The 24,938-nt window shown below is 47.2% G+C and overlaps 1 protein-coding gene across 4 annotated transcripts in view; it reads right to left on the reverse strand.

The window, feature by feature from the left end:
• ATCAY (ATCAY kinesin light chain interacting caytaxin) overlaps positions 1 to 24,938 on the reverse strand; it is a 458,353-nt gene that overhangs the window by 260,753 nt on the left and 172,662 nt on the right. For 2 of the 4 annotated variants that reach the window (XM_069649408.1, XM_069649411.1), the window contains one exon: positions 4,407 to 4,628. In XM_069649408.1, the coding sequence (XP_069505509.1) occupies positions 4,407 to 4,628 (222 nt within the window). Of the gene's footprint in view, positions 1 to 4,406; positions 4,632 to 24,938 lie in introns of all 4 variants that reach the window. The other 2 variants (XM_069649407.1, XM_069649409.1) reach the window with 1 other exon arrangement.

A 24,938-nucleotide genomic window follows, 5' to 3' on the forward strand; every position in this document is an offset into this window, starting at 1 on the left:
CACCTCTGGGAATCACATTCTCTGACTGCCTACTACTCAGGGCAGTGCCCATGCCCTCCACAGCTCACAGTTCATGTTTGCTACTGCTTTTTTCTAAATTGTTAAAGTGCACAAGGAATGAATGTTAGACATGTGCAGGCTTTCAGGATGACAATGGTTCCTTCTTCAGGCTCAAACAAATCGTTCAAGTACACCACACCTGCACTGAACACCACCCTGCTGGTTGCGATCAAGGAGAAGACACACTTTATGACTCTGTCTAGTACATAAGGGTTTGCAGGGTTTCACTCCACTGTGTCCTACTTACGTGTTCAAGCTGCGGCTGTGTGCCGTCAACTGCTCTTATTACGTTCCGACAAGATGTTATGCCTTTGGCCGGTCCGCAAATAAAGTGCCGGGAACAAGGTGTACCGGCACCTTTCTGAACCGGCAGACTCCAAGTCTGCCGGTTGGGGCCGTGATCTACCTGCAGGCCTGTCCTGCCGGTAGTTCAGGCCCCTGCCGGCAGACAATTGCAGCAATCACCGGCACCAGTATTACCAGTGCCAGTGGGAGCAGCATCCCCATCCCATGGAGTACTATGGGACTCCATAGGAATGGGGATTTACCGGCATCTCCACCACCCGCATTATCCCGGTAATACTGAGATATCGTGCAGCAGAGATGGTACAGTAGTCCCCCGGCATCCTGCCAGAATTACTGGCGGGATACCGGGGAACTTGTAATGAGCCCCTATATGTCCAAAGTCAACTTTCTGAATTGCACTCGCTCCTTAGCCAATATTAGAAGTAGTCCCATTGGGTATCTGTTTGTAAAAAGCGGAAGTAGTAAGCAGGGGACTTGCAATATTAGATGTCACATGCTGTTGGGTCCTCTGCATATAGTTTTCCACATTTACAAAACAAAATCACGTTTACACTTTCATTTTACTTTCCATTGTTGGAAATGTAAATGCTGCCAGCAAATTACGCTTTACATATGGCATTTACAATGGATTCCTATTGAATCCGCCTTATTTGAGCAGGTGCTATTCTCTAGTAATCAATTTATTTAGCACTAGCATAAAAATCTTATGCAGGTGTTAAACTAAGGGCTTTTTCAGGTGTACCGGGAATGAGGATGATAAAACATAGTCCCCTACCGTCTCCAGCTCCACCAGCAAATTCATTTTAAAATGCCCCAGAACTGTAAAATATACAACTCATTTTTTGTAGTTATTGATTTGCACTGTGGCTTAGAACATATGTCCCATTTAAATCCTGCAAAATGCTAAAAACTCCCTTTTACATAGACTTCTATTTGTAACAATCACAATTCGGGTGTCTAGTATCTGTGGTTCACCACGATCTGGACAGCAGCCTAAGAACGGCTCCACTCGTCTGCCTACAAAGACAGTGGGCCTCATTACAAGTGTGGCGGCCCGGAAACAAGGGTGCCGGTAAGGTTTCCGGACCGCCACATAAGAGTCTGCCTACCGGTGCCGCTGCGCCCAACAGGTCTGACGCTGCCGGGCGCATCGGCTCTGGTAGGCAGAGTCGCCATGGAAGCAACGGCACCGGTGCGCCCATCTCCCCACTCCCATGGAGTCCTATAGAAACTTACAAAATCCAGCGCCTGACTTCCCGCGCTGCCGGGACTTGTAATGTCCAGGTGGCACCGGGAAGTCAGGCGCCGGATTCAGTGTTTCTGGATCGGCGGCAACCTCGGAATAAGTCCCAGTGACATTGTGGGCTCTCATATGGGGATTTTCCAAAACAAAAAGCTGCCGGCTTTCTATCTTTGTAGTCAGTAGGTAATGAAAAAGAGCCTGGTGTTTAGGAGGCCATAATTCCGTCTCTTTGTCAATCAACCCCCACCCCTTTGCTTTCAGTGTGCAGGCAAAAAAGGAGTCAGACCTGGAGAAGGGGTGAAGGACGGAAAAGAAAAAGAATACCATTTTGACGAATACAAATTTCTGTTGTGCATATTGTATGAATGTGTGTGTGCCTGTTTGTGTGTGAAAGTGTGCACGAGTGTATGAGCATGTGTGGGTGTGTACACGTGTGTGTACCATGGAGGGGATATATAATGTTGGCTACAAGCATTGTGAAAATGTGTTTTTGTAGCAATGCCAGCATGATTTGTTTGGCTCAGACACCATGAAAAAGTGGTTTTAGATTGGCAATGCTGGCATGTTTTGAGAAAGGAAAGTATGAAAATGTGTTTTAGAGGGACATGCTGATATATATATATACTGTTGATACAGGTGCCTCAGGATTTCTCTTTGAACACAGCCAGCATGCCAATGGGCCTCATTACTGGTCTGGCGGTAACAATGCCGGTGATACTGGCGGGTTTGCCGCCGGAAAAGTAATGATTTACTGGTGCCTGACTTCCCTGTAACAAAGGGGGATTACAACCCCGGCGGACCGGAAAGTCAGGCGCCGGTAAACTGTAAGTCCCCATTCCCATAGAGTCCTATTGGACTCTACAGGAGTGGGGACCACGGAAGCACCGGCACCATTAAAACTCTTTTGTGAAAACTCTGCGGGCGGGTGCCGTTTGACCCGGCAGGTCTGTGCCCGCAGAGTTGTAGTGTGCCGGTCCGGAAACAACAGTGCCGGTAAGCTTACCAGCACCGTTGTTTCCAGACTGGCAGGCTCTGAATGAGCCCCAATGTATTTTACAGGAAAATCATGCCATATTGTTGAGGAGAGGGGTGCTTGCATATAGGTGGAGCAGCGCTGGCATATTGTGTTGGCAGTTGACCATTTACAGTCGGGCAGTACACAGACGTACCTCTCTGGTAACCAGCACACTTCCTAAATAAAAACATTCCACATTTTACTGTGATTTTACAAAGAGGTTTTTTAATTCAATTCTTCAAACACAATTTTTTCTGAATGACAAAGTCTCCCATTTTAAATGTGGTCTATGAACATTCACAAAAAGTTTCAGGACATGAGCCCCATTCTCATGTTGTCTGTGAATTCAAAAAAGCAACACATACCTTCTCAGTTAAGCCAGTCAGACCAACTATGACATTAAATACATCAATATAAATGTTGTGTTTGCCAGGCAACTATTAAAAATGACTTATAGTTCAACAGCTCTACATTTAGAAAGCAAATCCTCCAGCTCCCTCCACTGGAGTCGGTACCAGGAGCTGTTCACAAATGATTGGTCTGCTTGCACGGCAGCGGGTAATAGGAACACTTTCCTTGGTGAACCAAGGTCAGCCAGCCCCTCCTCTTCATATCCAAGTGGAATACAGACTATTCCCAAAGCTTTCTGGTATTGTGTTGACAGGCAATATGATCTGCCTCGGACACAGAGTGCATGTTTTACAGGACAATGCAAGAATATGATGTGACACAGGTCCTCATGATTTCTCTTTTGGCACAGCCAACATGAAAATGTGTTGCACAGGGAAATGCTGGCATATATTGTTGGGACGAAGCTATGGGCCTCATTACACGGTAGGTGGTAAACCATGGCGCTATTAGCGCCATGGTTCATGCCGGTAATTTACTGGTACCGCTTTGGAGGAAAGGGGAATTACTGCCCTATTCCAAGGTTGGGAAGGCGGTAATTCCTCCTTCCTCCATTGCCCTTCCCCAGTCCCATTTTGGCCCTTTAGGGCATAATGGGAATGGGGAAGGTGCTAATTACGGTACCGTAATTAGCACCCCAGTCCCTTTGCGGGTTCATTTTTTAACACCTGCTAAAAGCAGGCGTTAATGTACCAACCCGCAAAGGGACCTCGTAGTAAGGCGGTAAGGGTTTACCGGTACGGGTAAAATACCAGTACCGGTAAACCCTTACCGCCTCCCGTGTAATGAGGCCCTATGTATTTTGCTTCTGAACATCAAGACTTCTGTGTAATGTTGATGACCTGTCATCTATTGAGGTTTTTCATGTCTCCCCCTGTAGAAGTGACTGTAAATCATATGGCGAGTTTCCTCACTTTTTCTAAATGTGTATTGGAAAGTACATCATTTCAACCCATTATTTGAAATGACTTTGCGTCTGAGAACCTCTCTAACACTTACTGAGGGTTTTGACTTGCTTGGAGCAATAAGAGGGAAACATTTAATCCCCACCACTTTAAAACTTCAACAGCCGCCACAGACAATGCGCCCTGTGCCTGTTTTGAATGGTCTTCGGATGTGAAGAAATGGCTTAAACAAGAGGTTCATTGTTGAATCCTGTGAAGATTGCTTGCTATGTAACTTCTTTTGTTTTTAAAAAAAAAAAGTAGAAATACATTAAGTTCTTGCAGCAAGGATCTCTTCTACCCTTGTGGCTACCTTCCCCTCCTAAAGTGAACACAAGTAAATAGAATAAATATCAGGCCTTGCCCGAACCAGAGGAGAAATCCCCCCAGTAAACTATGAATCAGGTACAGGCATTCAGCGGCACCCTACCTTCCCACTCCAGCTCGTTGCCGTTTCCCAGAAACTCAAGGGAGTCCGTCTCATCCGGCGTCTCGATATCATCCACGTTAATATCCAGGTCGTCAGGGGTGTCCAGGAAGTCATCGGACAGGACAGAGCCCTCACTCTGGTCCAGTGAAATGTTAATTTCTGGGGCTATCAGTGTCTTTTTCTTGCGATGAGACCCATTTATGTTTAGCGTGTTTGGCGGTGCTGCTGTGGAGTTGAACAAATGACGAACATTATCAACTTTATCTTTGCTTCCCTCTGAAGCAAGTTCTTTACGGCATCATACTTTCCTATACACATTAATTGCAGGCATTATCCTTTTTTCTCTCACACAAACACTCCTTATTCTCTCTCTTCCTATGGCGTTGAAAGACAAACACACCTCTTATCCCACCCGCGCTCTCACTCTGTCTCACACTTTCATGCATACCTGATATTCAGTGGTTCTAGCTTGAGGTTAAAGTCCTCCAAATCTACTAGATCTAAAGCTGATTATAGTCGACTGAATAAGGCACATGGGAAATGAGGGATGTTAAACAGGGTGACACATGTGTTAACTGAACATGGGCCCACTGCCCTGAGGACCCTCCTGAGAGTACACAGTTGTGGGTCACAGCATGCCCAAGATGGTAGTTTAGAGCTGGAGGCACCAAACGTTAGCAAAGGTTTTGCCTGGGCATGGTTTAGTGGTCAACTAGACCCACACAGAACCTTTATTTCAGGATTAGACAGAGCAAAGATGAAGTGTGTTCCTGATACTGAGCATCAAAGGACCAATCACGTGGGTACATCGAAGGTACTTGTGGTGTGTGGCTGTTGGTGTAATGAGAGGCCAGGGAGCAGAATGAGGCCAAAGGCGCTTGAAAGGTAGCTTGAATCTCTAAACTAAATCAGTATACTTAGGCAGATATCTCATGGGAAAGGGAGAGGATGCGTGAACACAAACATTAGGATGTGAATCTGATCCCAGAGCATCATAGCAAACGAGTACTTGCTTCGGGGTTCCCTCAGGCCCTGCAGAAGCACAGCAAAACAAATTGTCGTGTCCCTATTGACCAGAAATGATCTGGAGAAGATCGACCTTGTGTACTACTGTCAAATCTCTGCACCAGAAAAAGACATGAGCGCTGAACTCTTACAGAGAGCCAATTGAGGGGAGATACAGTGGGGAGACTCATGGAATGGAGACATGCACCCCACTGTAATATCCAGAAGTAACCTTCCTGTAGCAAACAGTAACACTAATAGACATTGCAGGACCATGTAGCCCCTTCTAACTGGTAAAGGGTAGAAAGATGCTATAAGAAGCACTGCCCCCATTAGCTTGGCCCGGGGATTTAAAGGGTGGATATGAAATAAAGGCTGGTAGAGTTGAGTTTCCCATGTTCTTAGCTTCAAATGGACTTCTTAAAACTGTGTATTTTCTTTACAACTTTGCAATGATGGAATCAAGCTTCTCATATGGAAGGCGATCTCTGAAAAATGTGTTCAATTGACTCTCTGGCCAGCTAAAGTGCCAATCGACTCACCCATCACCCTAATCACTAACACTGCATGCCATTTCTGTCTCCTTACCTTTAATACTGCATTTGGGAGGAAGTTAGAACTGAGTGTTAAGGGTATGGAGAGAGGACACATGAAGGGGCAGAAGAGAATGTATGCTGCCTCCCACAACAGTGCAATCCCTTTTGATGTCTTTGTGTCAAATTCAGTTTGCGGACACGACAATCGAAGTGACTGATCCTGTTGATGCTCTCTCAAATACATCAACACACTTGGTGACAAATCAAACCCCATCTCCCCCGTTTCCACTTTAATACTATGTAGGAGGACGTAATGACCATTCTCATAAAGGAATTAAAACCTACTGAATCATTTATTGACCTAATTGATCAAAACCTGGGCAAGACATTGCAGTCATGTGTGTAACATAAAACTATGGTTTTCGTCACCATGTCTAGTAGTTGTTTACATGAAGTTGTTCCCCGCCTTAAAACGGGGCTCAATAATGTTAGACATCCCGACCAAGCACATCACTCAACTTATCCCGCCTCCCTGAGTGAAGTGATATAGTAATGGTATAAGTGGTTTATTAGAGATTTTATGGCCGCATTCTAACTCTAAGGAACCCTGCTCATACATTGTATATACCCTTGTGGACAATGGGCAAGGTCTTAAATTGAAAGGCCTTGTCCAAGGTCAGCAAATTCAAAGAACCCAAGGCCATGTTTGTCCATCTGATACCAGTAAGAAGGTGAACAGCCGCATTTTCCAACCTCTGAAATTCTTGACTCTAAAACCTTGGAGCATTGAAATAAATTCCATTTGCATTGTCGCGTCAGACAAACACAAGGTTTATCGGCCTGTTTCGGGGAGAAATCCAAGTAAGGAAAAAGCTTGTGAAGTTGGTAAAGAAGAAAGTATACTCTTGTTGTAACTTGATTAAGCTGATGTTTCAGGGATGGAACTTTGACGCCTAGGTTCTTTACTATAGAAGCAGGCTGAGGGCAAGGGCCCAGTATTTCTAGCCAGGCTAAAGAAATATCTAGGTGACAGGAGACAGCTTCCAACATTTCATTTCCTTGTGGATTCACTTTTAAGAAGTTGTTGCTGCTTTTTGTGAATTGGCAAAATTGTCTTGGTTGACAATGCTGACATTCACGGATACCTGCATAAAAATGTGCATGTCATCTGCATAGTTAATGAGCTCCAGATCGGTGTCTTTTTACTGATGCCAAGGGGCGTAAACAGAGATTGAACTGGATGGGGGAAGTGCTGAGCCCTGAGGTACACTGCACTTCACTGCAAAGAATAGAATTCTGAGGAGAAATCTGGGGTTGGATACACTCTGGGAGCTTTCAGGGGTTGTGCGCGGATACCTATTGCATTCAAACCTTTGATCAGGATGTTATGATTAACGGTGTTGCATTCTGCAGCACTTTGCTACAGCCCAATATTAATCCACTATGTGAGGTTGTCCGGATCATCTGCTGCTACTGACTCCTCCCACCACGTTCCTCTCCCAGCTCTGAACCTCACCTGAAAGCGATCAGCTTGTTAAGTGCAAATGGTTGAAGCTGTTTAATCCCAACTTTTTCCAAAAACATGGCAGGCAAAGCGAGGTTTGAAGTGGGGTGGAAATGAATTGGGTCTGTAGAGTCAAGGCCTGATTCGTTCAAGAGTGGGGTGAACATGGCTGTTTTAAATGATTTTGGCACAGTACCTCCTTCCAAAGAATTAGTAATCACCAAGGTCATAAGGCTGGCTACAGAAGGATGAGTAGTCATGTATAAAATATATAACTGGTAGAGAGAGGGAACCAGTAGCTTTACCAGATGAAAGCAGCTCCTGGAAGTCGCAAATCTCCAAGGAATTAAGGTGAGGCAGGGCAGGGTAGGTGATCGGTTCTCAAAGTGTCGAAAAGAGAATTGCCAAGCACTGCGCCACAAGCGCGGGCATTAGGGAGGGGGCAGAACCTGGCAATGAGAAACAATGTGCAAGTAAATACCATTGATTTTAGAAGTAAACGTAATTTGGACAGGAACTTACACAAGGCCCTTTTAAGAATAATAGGGCTGGCAGGTGCTTGTGGGGGTTTTAAACTCATTTCGAGTATCGAACAGTTGCTTCAGTGAGGACAAGGTATCTGTGATCTGTGAAGTCTAATATTTTTGTTCCATTCTGTTTTATAGGCGATAAGGCATTGCTGCAACCATGGTTGTGCAAGACATGGAGCCGAGCAGGCCCGTCCTCTCGACAAACGGCAGCAGGTAAGCGAAGAAGACACGAAACAAGGGAATCGTGTGGCCAGGGCTCAGAGACCGACTCAGGTTATATGTTTTTATCAGCTCCTGAGGCCGCCATTACGGCTACGCCAGGAAAAGGATTACCATACTGTGTTTGAGCACTCATATGGAAACGCCCAAGCGGCTTCCACGACAGATTGTTGCAATATAGTTGGAAGCACAGGTAACATTTGATAGATGAGTTTCACACATTGACCGATATGCTGAAAACAATGCGAATCATGGAATGTATGGTATGTGTCTCAATTTATATTCCATAATCTATACATATGTTGAATTGCTGTTTATGCCTAATGATAGACAATAAGGTTTGCCCTGATGAAGGAAAGATTTTCCTTAATGCATTGGCAAAAGGACCTTTACATGTATATATACTGATGTCTGCCTCACTAAGAAGAAATTAATGAATACAACTTAATACAGATAATTTGAAAATTGATGACTTTGATTGATTTCCTTTGATGAATATTGATAAGGACATTTCAATTTGAGTTGCAAAGAAAGATACCTTTGAAAACCCCTCCAGTTTGGGGCATGAATAGAGAGCGACTGAATAGCTGGGTTTTTTTTACCCAGCTTTCTGCTTCACTGTGCAAGACATGTACCCTTTAAATGTTTCCACTCACCCATTCGAGCACACCCTTAGGGATCGATTTGGGGAAGACATAGAAAATGTTAGGAATTGATAGGGGGTAGGGTGAAGGTGAGAATACCGAGAGGGAATGCAGGAGAGGTGGGACAGGAAGGACAATACTAGAAGGATCAGTTTACTCTTCCCACTTCCTTTGCCAAATGTAGCGCTGCAGAGGAATGTTAGTGTCTGCAGCTCCCCCTCACTTGTCCCAAGATGCACTGGGGATAGAGAGATCAGGTTGTGTGGGGGAGAGAGGTAGGAGGGAGAATAGGAAGCCAGGTCTGAGGGTGCGGGGGAGGTTGGATGCACGGCCAACGTCTGAGATACTCAGACCAGCATTGATATGGATCGCCGGCCACAAAAGGTGTTAGATTTGTAAACCTTAATCCTAGACATTTGCCAAGATATTAAGATTTTAAAGTGTTTCCCAACGTCATGTGAAATGAAACAGGTTAGGCAGTCATGGCATGAAGAATGTTGACACTGTCATCAGCAGAGCTCCTTTCTATTAAAAATAACTTGTGTCATGCAGGTTTTTATAGTGACATCTCATTAGAAATGGCCGATTGTTTTGATGCATTTATCAACTGGTCTATTTTGTAACCGGAAGACCCCGGTTAACAGGGGCTTTAAGTGAGAAGGGCTAGTCAGGGTAGCACCGTGCCAGCCTCCAAAAACTGCTCCTTAGCCGGGGCACCCTAAGTGCACTGCTAATAAGCACCCAATACATTTGCAGAGTCTGGAAACACGCTTTAGGTGGCTCACTAGTAGTAGAGAACCACAGGCACCTAGCAATCGATTTACAATTTGAGAGAGAGGCATACTTAGAGCAATGAGAAGTTGTGCTCTCCTAAAGCAGCACAGCCCGAGCCTAACATCCAGAGCTGAGGCCATCCAAATGGGTATAAGTGGTTTGTGGTTTGCAGCCATCTTTCTTTTAGGTTTAGTGTTGGCCAAATAAAATAAGCAGCACGGCGTGCATTACGTGCCCAGAAGAACCGCATTCTGGAATCACGACCACAGACCTTTTCTCCAAATATAAAAATCCGTTGTCATTCTTATGTTCCCAAAATGCACTTTGATTTTATGCAAAGCATCAAGCAACCAGCATTAGTGTGGTTTATACCCCTCCATTTTTTTTAGTTGTTTTTTTTACAGAATGAGTTGAATTGTTGATATACTGTTATTTATAGACAGCTACTTATTTACAAACTAATAGATGTATTTACAATGTGCACATTGGAAACGAACAAGACCAACTGAGACCATGCTGAGCGACCCAAAATACACATTTGCAAGGTCTCATGATGTATTGCTTCGGGAAGGCAGCCCTTGCCTAAGCCACCTACTCCTGTGCAGGCCTTGTCCAGCACTCTTTGGGCCAGATCCAGCAATTTGACTATGGCCCCTTGTCAGAGCTTATCTCAATTTCTCAGGTCACTTTTGCCTCTTCTACGGTCCTAGGGTGCTCTTAGCCTCTACTTTTCTTATTTCGTATTTCTTTTATTTCTATAGCGCCGAAACCCATGGGCATCAGGGCGCTTGACAAAGACACGCAAGGACAACAGAAAAACAGGACGAGCAAGAGGGGCAAGCGAGGGGCAGGAGAAGGAGTTATTCAAATAGGATGGTTTTCAGTTGCTTGCGGAAGGGCCAGCCACAGAGATTCTTCCTGTGGGGGCTTCGGAGAGAAGGAGTTCCAGGCCTTAGCGGCGAGGAAGCGGACAGATCTTCCATTGCCTTGTGCGCGATTGATCTTGGGACACAGAAGTAGACATTGGTTACTAGATCTCAGGGTTCTCTCTGGGTGGTAGTTCTTAGGTTTCTCTCTGAAATAGGTGGGGTCTTTGCCATAGGCACATTTGTGTGCCAATATGAGGGTCTTGAACCGAATTCTTGAGCTTATAGGGATCCAGTGGAGTTTGTTTCTGTCCTCTGAGATGTGTTCACCCCTGCACGTGTTCTTAATGATGCAAACAGCATCATTTTAGATAGTCTGCAACTTAATTATGTTCCCTTTGCAGGCTCCACCTAAGAGCGCGTTGCAGTAGTCTAGTCGAGAGAGGATGGTCGCTCTGGCTAGAGTTTCACAGTTCTTTTCTGTGATGAAAGGCTTAATTTGCCTAAGCAGATTTAGGTGATAATGTATGGTTTTCACTAGGTTCTTCACTGGTGACTCTGAGCTCAGTGAGGAATCTAATTAAGCGTCCAAAGTTTTGACCTTTCTAAGTGTCAGGATATGGCAGCCATTGGTTTCAAAGTAAGTTTACTGCAGATCTAATTTGGGTCTAGCTTGTTGTGCGACGAAGAGTAGAAACTCAGTTTTAGAGTTGTGGAGACACATCTGATGGGCTGTCATCCCCTGTTTGATCGTATGGAAGATGCTGTCTAATTTGGATGAGTCAGAGTCGTGGTTGCCATTCAGAGTGAGCAGGAGTTCCGTGTCATCAGCGTAGTTTGAAAATAAAATATGTTCCTTATCCAATTTATCATCTAGTGGCCTGGTATATACATTGAAAAGAGCTGGGGACAGACTAGTTCCCTGGGGGACCCCATAACGGATGGCAGCAGGGTCAGAGAAGAAGCTGCCCCAGTGCACAGCAGAGACGCTTCCAGACAGGAAGGAATTAAACCATGCTAGTGCTTGGTGGGAGCATCTGCCTGTTTTCTGGAGTGTCACAAGCAGGAAGGTGTGATCTAATAGATCAAACACTGTGGATAAGTCCAACAGCATCAGCAGACTGCACTGGTTTTTATCTACCATGTCAAGCATGTTATTTTGAAGATCTAGCAGACTGAAACCGTATTGTCTTGAATGGAGAACGAAGTGTTCGTCCAAGAAGTCTTGAAATTGTCTAGTAGCTATTGTATTGGCTATTCTGAGAAGGAATAAAGAGTTGGTGATGAGACTAAGATTGGTGGGGACTTCAGGGCTGGGCCCGGGCTTCTTGACTAGTGGAGTAACAAATCCTTTCCAGATGCAGTGGGGAACCATGTTGTGCTTAAAGGAAGAGTTAACAAAGCGGGTGAGAAAAGGAATAAACAGTGGTTTATGATCAAGGATGATCTTGGAAGGTAACGCATCGCCTGGACAGGTGATTGGGTGCATGGTGGTAAGAGCTTCCGCTAGCTCCAAGGTGATGAAAGCTTTAAAATAAAAGGTTAGATGTTCTTCTACCAGGTTCAGTTTTTCTGCCATGGTGGGGGTTTGAGGTGAGCCATCTGTGGTCTTTAAGGCTTGATGAGGTCGAGGGTTCTAATTTTCGCCCGTGCTGCTGAGATTTTATCAGAGAAAGCGAGCTGAATTTTGGAGCAATCTTCTTTAGTTGGCACAAAGATCTGGGACTGAATTTTAGGCTTTTCTAGTGCTTCCAAAAATATTAAAAGTTGCTAGGGGCAATTGTTGCCATCAGCTATTTGTTGGTTTAGGACATTTTTCTTGGCATCGAAGACTTCTATTTTATAGGTTTTCATCAAGGCCTTCCATATTGCTTTCTGGTGGTTAGATTTATATTTAGACCAGGCGTGCTCTGCTTGACATTTTTACATTGTATGTTCGAGTGCAGGTGTAAACCAGCAGTTTCGTGAAGTCCCATCTCTTACTGTAGTTATTTTATTAGGTGCAAGGTGGTCGAGCATGTGAGTCATGTGTTGCTGGAAGGTGGCTGCCAAGGAGTTTGGGCAGTCACTATCTGTGGTGTCCCTAAAGAGCTGAGTAATCCAAATCGCAAGGTCTGATGGAGTCATTTTTTAAACATTTCTACTCTGGACTTTCTTGAGTGGTTTTGCCTGCTTTTTAAGAGACTGCAGGGGGCTGGGGGTGAATATGAAATTCAACAAAAGAATGGTCGGACCCGATACATGGCTAAGTTCCCGTAATTCTAATGTCCAAATTCCGACCAATCATCCAGTCCAGAATTTTTCTCTTGCTGTTTGTGAGTTCCTGATTTAATACCTCAAAATCAATGTTGTTTAGGCTCATTTCTAGGTTGATTGCTTTGGGGTCAAAGGTATCTCCACGCCACCTATTTAAGTCTACCAGGACTAGGGTAGCACTGCCTGGCTTATTAAGTGGTGATAGTATTTAAGCAAGGTCTTCATTAAAGTTGGGCATATTTTCCGTGGGCGGTACAAAAGTATGATATTAATGCATCCTCTAAGACCCTCCTCCATCCTCTTCCCCTCTAAGCAGCTGCTGGCTCCTCCTCTCATCAGTGCTTCTTCCCTCCCACCTCTTATGTGATATTCCTCCAGGGGATATCTGGCATCATCTTGTTACAACACTTAAGAAATTAGGTAATGATCTTAATGACTTATACACTTCAGATTGTTAAAGTCGCTCACAAATGTGTGCTTGTCCAGGGCCTTAGGGCCTCATCAGGGGTCGGGCGGAGTGGCAAAAATGTGGTGGTAACACTATTACTGGTGCATTACCGCTTTGCCCAATCACGAGTTTGGGTGGAAAGTTGGAGGTTTACCTCCAGCATTTTGCTGGAGGTAAAGTAATCCACTTGCTGCCCATTTGCTGTGCTATTACTGTGGCACTAATACCGCCAGTGTTAATAGCAACGTTACTGGCCAATAGAGTCCTATGGACTCTTCAAAAATGGGGAGTAACAGCCTTACCACAACTCGGGATCTGGCACTAATAGCGCTGGGTCACGTTGCAGTAACGCTATTTGAGTTGCCGGTATACCGCCAAGGTTGTAATGAGGCCCTTAGTTAGGTGTCATGTATTTTAAAAACAAGCATTGGCATAGCCAATAGTTTTTGCATTTTACTACTGTTCTTTGCATTTTGTATTTATAGGCATAAGGATGCAAGGAGGAGAGTGCAACATTTCAAAGGAGGATGCGATAACGGGAGCAGGTGGGCATGAAAATGAGAAGGAAGGAGAATAGAGCAAGGGAGGAAATGATTGAGAGAGGGTGCTTTCGATGAGGAACAAGAGGAAATCGGAGCAAAAAAGGTTAAGAGTGAGAGGGTAAGAAATGAAGGGAGAGCTTGAGAGGAAGGATGAGATGGGGTAGAGTGCGGGGCGGGTGGAGGTAGAGAGCATGCGGGTACGGTGGGAGGGGTATGGACAGTGGGCGTGGAGAGAGTAGGGTTGGTGGGTGGGTATACAGTGAGCTGGGCAGGCTGAGTGGGGGTAGAGACAGTGGGGGTAGGGTGGGTGGGGGTATAGAGAGTTGCAATAGGGTGGGTGGATGGGGTTGAGGGAGTGGTGGTAGGGTGGATGGTTGGGGTAGAGAGATTGGAGGTAAGGTGGGTGGTTGAGGGTAAGGTCGGTGGTTGGAGGTGGAGAAAGTGGAGGTAGGGTGGGCTGGGTAAAGAGAGTGGTAGTATGGAGGTATAGCGAGTGGAGGTAGAGTGGGTGGTGGTAGAGAGAGTGAAAGTAGGGTGGCCGGTTGGGGGTAGAGAGTGCCATTTGGGTAGGTGGGTTGGAGTAGAGTGAGTGGAGGTAGGGTGGCTGGGTAGGGGTAGAGAGAGTGGAGGTAGGGTGGGTGGCAATAAAGAGATTGGATGTAGGGTGGAAGTGGGTAGAAAGAGTGGAGGTATGTATAGAGAATCTGGGTAAGGTGGGTGGGTGGATGGTACAGTGAATAGGGGTAAAGTGGGTGGGGGTAGAGACAGTGGGGGTAGGGTTGTTGGTGGTAGAGGGAGTGGCAGTAGGGTGGGTGGATGGGGTGGAGGGAATGGTGGTGGTAGGGTGGGTGGTTGGGGTGGAGAGAGTGGAGGTAGGGTGGGTGGTTGGGGTGGAGAGAGTGACAGTAGGGTGGGTGGGGTAGATAGAGTGGTGGTATGGGTTGGAGTGAGAGGAGGTAGGGTGGGTGGGGGTAGATGGAGTGGAGGTACGGTGGTGTAGAGAGAGTGGAGGTAGGGTCGGTGGGTATGGGTACAGAGAGTGGGGGTAGGGTGGTTGGGTGGGGGTAGGGTGGGTGGGTGGGGGTAGGGTGGGTGGGTGGGGGTAGGGTGGGTGGGGTTAGAGAGAGTGGAGGTAGGGTGGATGCGAGTGGCTAGAGAGAGTGGAGGTAGGGTGGGTAGTGTAGAGAGAATGGGGTAGGGTGGAAGAGTGGAGGTACAGAGAATGGTTGGGGTAGAGAGAACGGGGTTGGTTGGGTAGGGTTAGAGAGAGTGTGAGTAGGGTGGGTGAGTTAGAGAGTGTGTGGATAGTGTCGGTGTGGGATACAGAGGGTATGGGTATGGTGGGTGGCGGCAGAGAGAGTGGTGATGGGGAGGGTGGGGCTAGAGAAAGTAGGGTAGGGAGGGTGGATATAGAAACAGTGGGGCTAAGGTGGGTGTGGTAGAGAGAGTGGCAGTAGGGTGGGTGGATGGGGCGGAGGGTGTTGAGGTGGGGTGGGTGGTTGCGGTAGAGAGTGGAGGTAGGATGGGTGGGAGGAGAGATAGTGGAGGTAGGGTGGGGTTCAAGAGATTGGAGGTAGGGTGGGTGGGGGTAAAGCGATTAGAGATAGGGTGGGTGTAAAGACACTGGAGGTAGAGTGGGTGGGCGTGGGTAGAGAGTGTGGATGTAGGGTGGGTGGGTATGGAGACAATGGGTGTAGAGGAAGTGGGGGTGGGGTTAGAGACAGTGTGGGTAGGGTGGGTAGGGGTACAGAGAGTAGGGGTAGGATTGGTGGGGGTCAATAGTGGGGTGGTGGACTGGTTTTCTAGAGAGTGAGTTAGGGTCAGTGGGTGGGGGTATGGTCGGTTGGGTAGAGTGGAGATGGGGTAAAGTGGGTGAGGGTAGAGAGAGTGGGATAGGGTAGGGTGTGTAGGGTTAGGGAGAGAGGGGGTAGGGTGGGTAAGTGTGTTTGGGTAGAGAGAATAGAGAGTGAGGATATGGTGGGTGAGGTTAGAGAGAGTGGGTGCAGGGTGGGTGGTCAGAGAGAGAGTGGGGATAGGATGGGGGTTAGAGAGAGTTGGGGTAGGATAGGTGACAGTAGAGAGAGTGGGGGTAGGGTGGGTGGGGTATAGAGTGTGGGGTAAGGGTGGGTGGGGGTAGAGAGAGTGGGGGTAGGTTGGGTGAGGCAGAGAGTGGTGGGGATTGGGTGTGTGGGCGTAGAGAGGGTGGGTGGTGGTATAGAGAGTATGATTGGAGTGAGTGGGGCAGAGAGAATGAGAGTAGGGTGGGTGGGCAGGTTAGAGAGAGTAGGGGTAGGGTGGTCAGGGTAGAGAGAGTGGGGTATGGTGTGCGGGTTGAGAAAAAGTGGGTTAGGGTGGGTGGTGTAGAGATAGTGGGGTTAGGGTGGGTAGGAGTAGAGGTGTGGCGTAGTGTAGGGAGAGATAGAAAGATTAGGGGTAGGGTAGTTAGTGTCATGTACCGGCGTGTAAGCAGTGTCAAGAAACGGATGCATAGCCCTTTAAGAACACTACAACCAGGGGCTTGGAAGTTGGCATGGCAACGCTGGCGTCCTCTCAGCGTTTCCCACGGTCGACGCTGGAAGCCGCGGAACGCTGTCATGTGACCTCACCTTTATATTCACCGCCTACGCTCCAGATCGGTGCTTCTGATTGCGAATTGGTGGCGCCTCGTATCTTGTACCTTGTACCTTGTATCCAGCTTTCCTTATCATCCCGGTTCTGTCCCTTTCCCTTCCCCTTCCCTCCAGCATTTCTGTTTACCTCGTTGCCTCGACCCGGACCGTTTACCTGGCTTCGGATTTTGGACTGCCTTGTTCTTGTTTGCTGCCCGCATCATTCTTCGACCTCGGACCGCTCACGGATTTCCTAGCCTTCGCCCATTTGTTTTGGTTGCTCTTCGGTTGTCTTCTGGATCATCAATCATCTGGACTGCATCTGGGTATTTTGAGGAACTTTGGAACTTTTCTTGAACTTTGGATTGTTGACCTTGGAACTCTTGAACTTTTGGATTGTCGAACTTGGAACTTGAACTTCCAACCTGGGGTTTCCTTGTGACGCACACTATATAGTGTGTAGTAGGCGTCCTCGTGCCGGCGGGATAGGTGGTTGAGCTTTGCTGGTATTCTGCATTGTGGACTTCGGAGTTCTTCTCTTCCTGGTTCCATCTGGTTCTCCCCGGAGTAACGGTAAGCCTAGGGGTTGTTATCAGAATTGGGATCAACGTATTGCATTCTTTCTGTTGTGGTCAGAAGGACGGTTGTTATATTATCTGTATTGTGTTAACTCCTCACTTACAGATCCAACGCCTGTCCTCGGCTACTCGTACCACCCTGACTTCTACATTACAACTTTTGCGTCATCTACATTACAACTCCTGCGTCCTCTGGGTCTCATCAGGTATCCGTTCTTTCCTCTGATTGATCGCTCTGGCTGTCCATTCCTGGGGCCAGAGGGTTCCATCGGGTGGAAGAACTCTTCGGCTACACGACGTGGGCAACTGGATTCTGACATAATCAGAAGCCTTTTCAATATGGATACCAATGAGACGCTGTCCACTATTTTACAATTGGTGGCCGATTTGCGTAATGATATGACTGCGGCTCATTCAGCCACGCAGCGACGCATTGATGAGTTGCAAGCAGGGTTCCAACCCCTTGGGGCAGCTGCCCCACCTTTGGCTAGTGTCTCTGGGGCAGGTGCTGGTCCATCCCAACAGGGTGCTGGACCAGTTTATATGACTGCCCAGTTCCCTTTGGCTCCACCGGAACGCTTCAGTGGAGACCCCAAGACCTTAAGGACCTTTTTGAACCAATGTAGACTACACTTTCTGTGTCGTCCTGCCTCTTTTCCAGATCCCACTACTAAGGCGGCGTTTCTGTTATCTCATTTAGGGGGTACCGCGGCTGCCTGGGCTAATCCGTTGTTGGAAGAGGGCAGTCATCTTCTTTACAATTGTGACGCCCTAATGGAGGCTATGAGTCGTGTGTTTGACACACGTTATGCCACACAAGCTACGAATTTAGAACTGCTTGGTCTCCAACAAGGCAGTGCACCTCTCCTGTCCTATCTAGCCAAGTTCAATCAGCTGGTGGCGGAAACGAATTGGCCCGAAGAGAAGAAGGCCTCTCTCTTCTATAAAGGGCTATCCGACTCCCTAAAAGACACACTGGCTACCGTTCCGGTGATACCTACTGCTTTTTCGGAACTACTGGATTTGGTTCTCCAGATCGATTCCCGACAAGCAGCACGGAGGGGTGAAAAGAGAACGGTTCCTCCTGTTGCTATCTCCGTTCCTTTACCTGCCGCTGGATCCACGGAACCCATGCAGATTGGGGCACTTAGAACTCCTCTCTCGGCTGAAGTTAGGGAACACCGGAGAAAGAATGGATTATGTTTCTATTGCGGAGGTTCAGACCACTTGCTCCGAGAATGTACCAAAAAACCTGCTAAGAAACAGGGAAACGCCAAAACCCGGTGACTGAAGGGGTCCAGATGCCGGGTGTTTCTTCGATAGACCCTACAATATACAGTCCTTATTGTCTATCTGTTTCCCTGTCGTCTCCCGGTTCTGAGAAATGGGCCGTGATGATGGTCCTGGACTCAGGTGCCACAGGGAATTACGTGGATGCCACTTATGCTCAGGAGTTGGGTCTGCCAGTTATGCACAAATCATGTCCTGAAGTGGTAAATTCGGTAGATGGCTCTTCCTTGGTCTCTGGGTTAGTGACGAAGCGGACTACTGACCTCACTATGATCACTGACTGCGGTCATCAAGAGAGCATCTACTTTGATCTCATTGCGGAACCACAGTTTAAATTCATTCTTGGCTTACCTTGGTTAAGGTTACATAATCCCTCTGTGGATTGGCATTCTGGGGAGGTATGTTTTCCGTCGGATTACTGTGAAAGGAGATGCCTCACTATCAGTTCGGAGATCACCAATCCAAGTCATGCTCTCGCTGAAACTACCCGTACTGTGGGGGCAGTACTTAACACTGTCCTTCCTATGGTGTACAGGAAATATCAGGACGTATTTGACGCACGTGGGGCAGAGATACTTCCACCCCACAGGCCCTATGACTGCCCTATCGAGCTGATTCCTGGAGCTAAGATTCCGTCGGGGCGCATATATTCCCTGACCTCTAAAGAGAACGTGATTCTGAAGGAATATATTGACAAATCCTTGAGTACTGGCTTTATTCGTCCTTCCCGCTCACCTGCTGCCTCACCCATGTTCTTTGTCCCTAAGAAGGAGGGGGACCTGCGTCCTTGTATCGATTACCGTGCTTTAAATGCCGTCACGATCAGAAATCAGTATCCGATTCCTTTGATTTCAGTCTTATTGGACCAATTGGGTGCAGCTAAGGTGTTCACAAAATTGGATTTGAGGGGAGCCTACAATCTCGTCCGGATTCGCGAAGGCGACGAGTGGAAGACGGCCTTCAAAACCAAATATGGCCTCTTCGAATACTGCGTTATGCCCTTTGGCCTATGTAACGCTCCGGCGACCTTCCAATACTTCATCAACGACGTATTTCATGACATGCTAGACCAGTACGTAGTCGTTTACTTAGATGACATCTTAGTCTACTCTCCTTCGGTGGACACTCACGTCATCCATGTCTCCAACGTTTTGCAGCGTCTAAGAGAGTACCACTTGTATGCTAAGTTGGACAAGTGCAGGTTTCATGAAACCGAGGTAGAGTTCCTAGGCTATGATATCACTAGCCGGGGAGTGCAAATGAGCCAGTCTAAGATCACCGCGATATTGGAGTGGCCTCGTCCTGATACCTTGAAGGCTCTGCAATCCTTCCTAGGTTTTGCAAATTTCTATCGGCGGTTTATCCAAGACTTTTCAGCCATTGCCTCTCCACTTACTAAACTTACCAGCACTAAAAGTTTGTTTGAATGGAACGAGGAAGCTCAACAGGCTTTTGAGGCCTTAAAATCTGCTTTTACCACGGCTCCCGTCCTTCAACATCCGGATCCCTCTTTGCCTTTCATTGTAGAAGCAGATGCTTCAGATGTAGCATTGGGAGCTATCCTGTCCCAACTTTGCCCCGAGTCCGCTGGTTTACATCCTGTTGCGTATCACTCCAGAAAACTCACCTCTTACGAAAAAAATTATACGATCACAGAACGGGAATTGTTGGCTGTAAGAGACGCCTTTATGGTATGGAGACATCATCTTTTGGGGTCTTCCGAACCAGTTCAAGTATTTACTGATCATCGGAATCTCTTGGCACTGCAATCAGTGAAGTGTACCACGGCACGTCATGCCAGGTGGCATGAATTTTTCGCCATGTTCAACTTCACCATTACCTATCGCCCTGGTTCTCTGAATTCGAAGGCTGATGCTCTTTCCCGCATCCATGGAGTCCCTGAACCATCCGAGCTTAAAGGAGCTCTTCTATTACCCAATCAAGTGGTGTGTGGGTGTACCTTGCGCCCCTCTCTGAAAACAAGGATACTAGAATGGGTGAGAACTACTCCTTCCGAGATTTCTAACCTGGGGTTGGAGGTCATCAATTCATTGCCTTATAAGAAGGGTAAAATATATGTGCCTGACTCCGACACAAGACACACCGCCATACAATGGTGTCACGATTCAGCGGTACCGGCACATCCAGGTACTGGGAAAACTATTGACCTTTTGAGAAGGTGGTGCTGGTGGCCCTCCATGTCACACGATGTTCGGGAATACATCGTTTCTTGTGCCGTTTGTGCACAGTGCAAACATCAACCGGGCAAACCGGTGGGCCTGCTTCAACCCATGCCTATTCCAGACAAGCCTTGGTTTATGGTCTCTATGGATTTCGTAGTAGAGCTTCCGGTAGTCGACGGCTACGACACCATATGGGTGGTAGTGGACTATTTCACTAAATCAGCCTTGTTTGTACCCTGCCAGGGGATTCCTTCTGCTCCGGTTTTGGCGGAACTGTTCTTGAAGAACGTCTACCGAAGATTCGGTCTGCCTTCCATTCTTGTTACTGACCGGGGACCACAGTTCACTTCTCGTTTTTGGAGAGCCGTGACTTCAACGTTGGGTATAGACGGCAGGTACTCTAGTGCATACCATCCACAAACCGATGGGCAAACAGAGAGGCTTAACGCCACCATGGAACAGTATCTACGATGTCTTACCCACCAACGCCAAGATACGTGGGTTTCTGTTCTACCTCTGGCCGAGTTCGCCTACAATAACTCTATGCATACGGCGACAGGTGTATCTCCGTTCTTTGCACTATATGGCCAGCATCCCCGTTCTTTGCCCAGTATTGCTGATTGGCCATTACAAAATCCGGCTGCCTCTGGTTGTCTTAGGAACCTATCAGATACCCACGCTATAGTTAAGAGTCAACTATTACAGGCCCAGTCACGTACTAAGTCATCGGCAGATGCACATCGCTCACCGGCTCCTAACTACCGACCGGGGATGAAGGTCTGGCTGTCCACAAAAAATCTACGCCTGCCTGGTCGAAGATCCCTGTTGCCTCGGTTCGTGGGTCCCTACAGCATTCTGCAGGTTATTAACCCTGCGGCCCTCCGATTGGCTCTTCCTGCAAAATGGAAGGTACACCCGGTATTCCATGTTTCTCTAGTGAAACCATGCCACCCATCTACCAGACTTCCTGCTCATCCACCTCCGATTAGGGTGCATGGTTTTGATGAATATGAGGTGGGTGCGATCTTGGATACCAAAGTCCGAAGGGGCAGACGTCTCTATCTGGTCGATTGGAAGGGCTATGGTCCCGAGGACCGTACGTGGGAACCTGTGGGAAACATCCATGCTCCGGCCCTTTTGTCTCGTTTCTGGTCTGCTCGGGGGGTGACACCCCCTTTGAGGGAGGAAACTGTCATGTACCGGCGTGTAAGCAGTGTCAAGAAATGGATGCATAGCCCTTTAAGAACACTACAACCAGGGGCTTGGAAGTTGGCATGGCAACGCTGGCGTCCTCTCAGCGTTTCCCACGGTCGACGCTGGAAGCCGCGGAACGCTGTCATGTGACCTCACCTTTATATTCACCGCCTACGCTCCAGATCGGTGCTTCTGATTGCGAATTGGTGGCGCCTCGTATCTTGTACCTTGTACCTTGTATCCAGCTTTCCTTATCATCCCGGTTCTGTCCCTTTCCCTTCCCCTTCCCTCCAGCATTTCTGATTACCTCGTTGCCTCGACCCGGACCGTTTACCTGGCTTCGGATTTTGGACTGCCTTGTTCTTGTTTGCTGCCCGCATCATTCTTCGACCTCGGACCGCTCACGGATTTCCTAGCCTTCGCCCATTTGTTTTGGTTGCTCTTCGGTTGTCTTCTGGATCATCAATCATCTGGACTGCATCTGGGTATTTTGAGGAACTTTGGAACTTTTCTTGAACTTTGGATTGTTGACCTTGGAACTCTTGAACTTTTGGATTGTCGAACTTGGAACTTGAACTTCCAACCTGGGGTTTCCTTGTGATGCACACTATATAGTGTGTAGTAGGCGTCCTCGTGCCGGCGGGATAGGTGGTTGAGCTTTGCTGGTATTCTGCATTGTGGACTTCGGAGTTCTTCTCTTCCTGGTTCCATCTGGTTCTCCCGGGAGTAACGGTAAGCCTAGGGGTTGTTATCAGAATTGGGATCAACGTATTGCATTCTTTCTGTTGTGGTCAGAAGGACGGTTGTTATATTATCTGTATTGTGTTAACTCCTCACTTACAGATCCAACGCCTGTCCTCGGCTACTCGTACCACCCTGACTTCTACATTACAACGTTTGCGTCATCTACATTACAACTTCTGCGTCCTCTGGGTCTCATCAGGTATCCGTTCTTTCCTCTGATTGATCGCTCTGGCTGTCCATTCCTGGGGCCAGAGGGTTCCATCGGGTGGAAGAACTCTTCGGCTACACGACGTGGGCAACTGGATTCTGACAGTTAGGAGAAGGAGATGGGAAAGAAGTTTCTCTGCTCTGACAGCCTTTTCTGCATGCTGAAGTGATACCCAGGCAGCGAGACACAGACAAGCTCAGAACAGTGAGGTGTAGCTGGATACAGAGCCGTGCCTCAGGACACAGAGGTCTGGAAGCAGCGCTTGCAGCCCTGGGGCGGGTGTGCCGCCCCCCTCCCTCCCCTGACAGCCTGGCACTGCATCTGTAAAAAAAAAAATCACACAAAAAGATTGCAGCCGAAAGTAGCCCAAATAAAGACCAATTGTACACGAAATGGCCCAAAGTAGCACAATTAGGCAAATCACTATGCAGGTGGGAAATGGAAAGTCCATCCGACTTGCTTCCTACAAAGCTGCGGATTGCAGCAAAACTTGTTACGTAGCCCCTCATTGGGTACTATGGCAGAGGAGTTTGGAAAAAGACATGTTAGTGAGAACCCCATTTCCCTCTCTCTCTCTTTTGTAACAATGGTTTTGGCAAATGGGTGCCACAAAAATTCACCAAAACCTAAAAAATGTGTTCATAAAAAGTACACGAAAAATAAGCAAAATCATGACTGTATAATAGAAAGAAAAAGATAAAAGAAAGTAAACTTACATTTAAAAGTCCAGAACGTGTATTATCTGGAATAATTAGAATGTGTTTCGTTTGACTACATACCTCATTCATGTCAATGGCTGTAATAATTCTAATATTCATACAAAGAGCTTATTTTTTCGAAGTTGTTGTTTTCTGTAATGAATCACTGCTCCTCTACTCAGCTAATTTACAAGCTTGTATTCAGCATATACCACACTGGAATCATGTATACCCTTTCTATATATTATTCCTCATGATGGACTGCCCCACGGCCGTTATAAAGCACAGAAGCTCAGCTCTTATTTTTTTTTCATTCCCATAGCGGGTCTACATTACTACAGTTCTGATAAAACTGGCCAGATGTGCCAACCTTCCTACTTGGTCTGGTGGCTGGCGGTGGAAGCAAAGGCATTATTCCTTAGCAGCAGATAATGCGCTTTATGCACCAAGATTCAGTCGAAGGTTGGGGCACCTGAAGAAGTGCTATGTGGTGTGATGAAACTGATGATGTCATCATTCCTTTCCCAGAGGAAACTTCTCCTCATGTGGCATGGGGACGGCAGTCGCTACCTGATCCTGACCATGGGTGCGGCTATATGAGGGTGGTCCACATGGGGGAAGCGACCCTGAGAGGGATGACACAACATCATCGGATCAAGTCACAAACCCCCATTCCCTTTTAGGGATATTCCCTCCCTTCCTCATGCCCTGATGGCATATTGTAACACTCTGTCAAAACTATTTCCCAAGTCTACTTCAAGTATTCCCCAATATCACCTAAAGAATAGTTTTTCAACAACTGAGATGAGGAAGAAGCAAGGAGTGGTGATGATTAATCACAATAAGATCCAACATCAGCTTCTCCAATATCACATAAGGAACAATATGACAACAACTGCGACAAGGAAGAGGCGAGGAGCAATAATGAATAGCCCTAATGCCAGGAAGGAGCCAGCAGCAACGCGCAAGTCCAAGCAGCTACACGTAGAGAGAGGGCAGCCCGGTGAGCGACGCGCTCATGGAGGTTCTGCAGAAACTGGAACGAAGCATGAGGAAGCAAGTCGTGCTTCCTGACTGCTGCAGAGGCTGGAAAGCCGACTGAACCCCGAAAGCCTACTGGGGGTGCCGGCAAGGGCAGAGAGAGACACACGAGACAGAAACATCCAACTTGGAGTCAGGAACGCTGAGAAAGCACATGAAGAGAACCAGTGAGCCCAGGGAAAGGGTTGGGATGCCAAAGCACTGTCTGGCAAGATAACGAAAGCCCAAGACAGTGGGACTGAGGTCTCAGACCAGTTTGAACTTGGGAGAGACCAAAAAGGTACATCAGAGAGGCATTACGTTTTGAAACCTGGCAGAACAATATACCAAGTGTTTGGAAAGCAAGCTGAATGATTATATTAAAGTACCAATCACACATTGTTGAAAGAAACTGCATTGAGGTCCTGGCAGGGAAGTATACCAGGCAAAGCGAAGTGTTTGAAAGAAACTGCATACAAATCCTTGCAGCAGAGTATACCATGAAAAGCCAAGTGTTGGACAGAAACTGCATAGAAGTAGAAGTCCTTCCAGGAGAGTATACCAGGCTAAGCCAAGTGTGTGCAAGAAAGTGAAAGAGACTGCATCCAAGACCTGGCAGGAACCGAGATTAATGGGTGACCTTAGAAAGGGGCTGGAAGAACCAATAAACGAAGAGGAAATCCG

Source organism: Ambystoma mexicanum, chromosome 1p (genome assembly GCF_040938575.1).
Source record: "Ambystoma mexicanum isolate Mex_15411 chromosome 1p, UKY_AmexF1_1, whole genome shotgun sequence".
NCBI classification, from domain to species: domain Eukaryota; kingdom Metazoa; phylum Chordata; class Amphibia; order Caudata; family Ambystomatidae; genus Ambystoma; species Ambystoma mexicanum.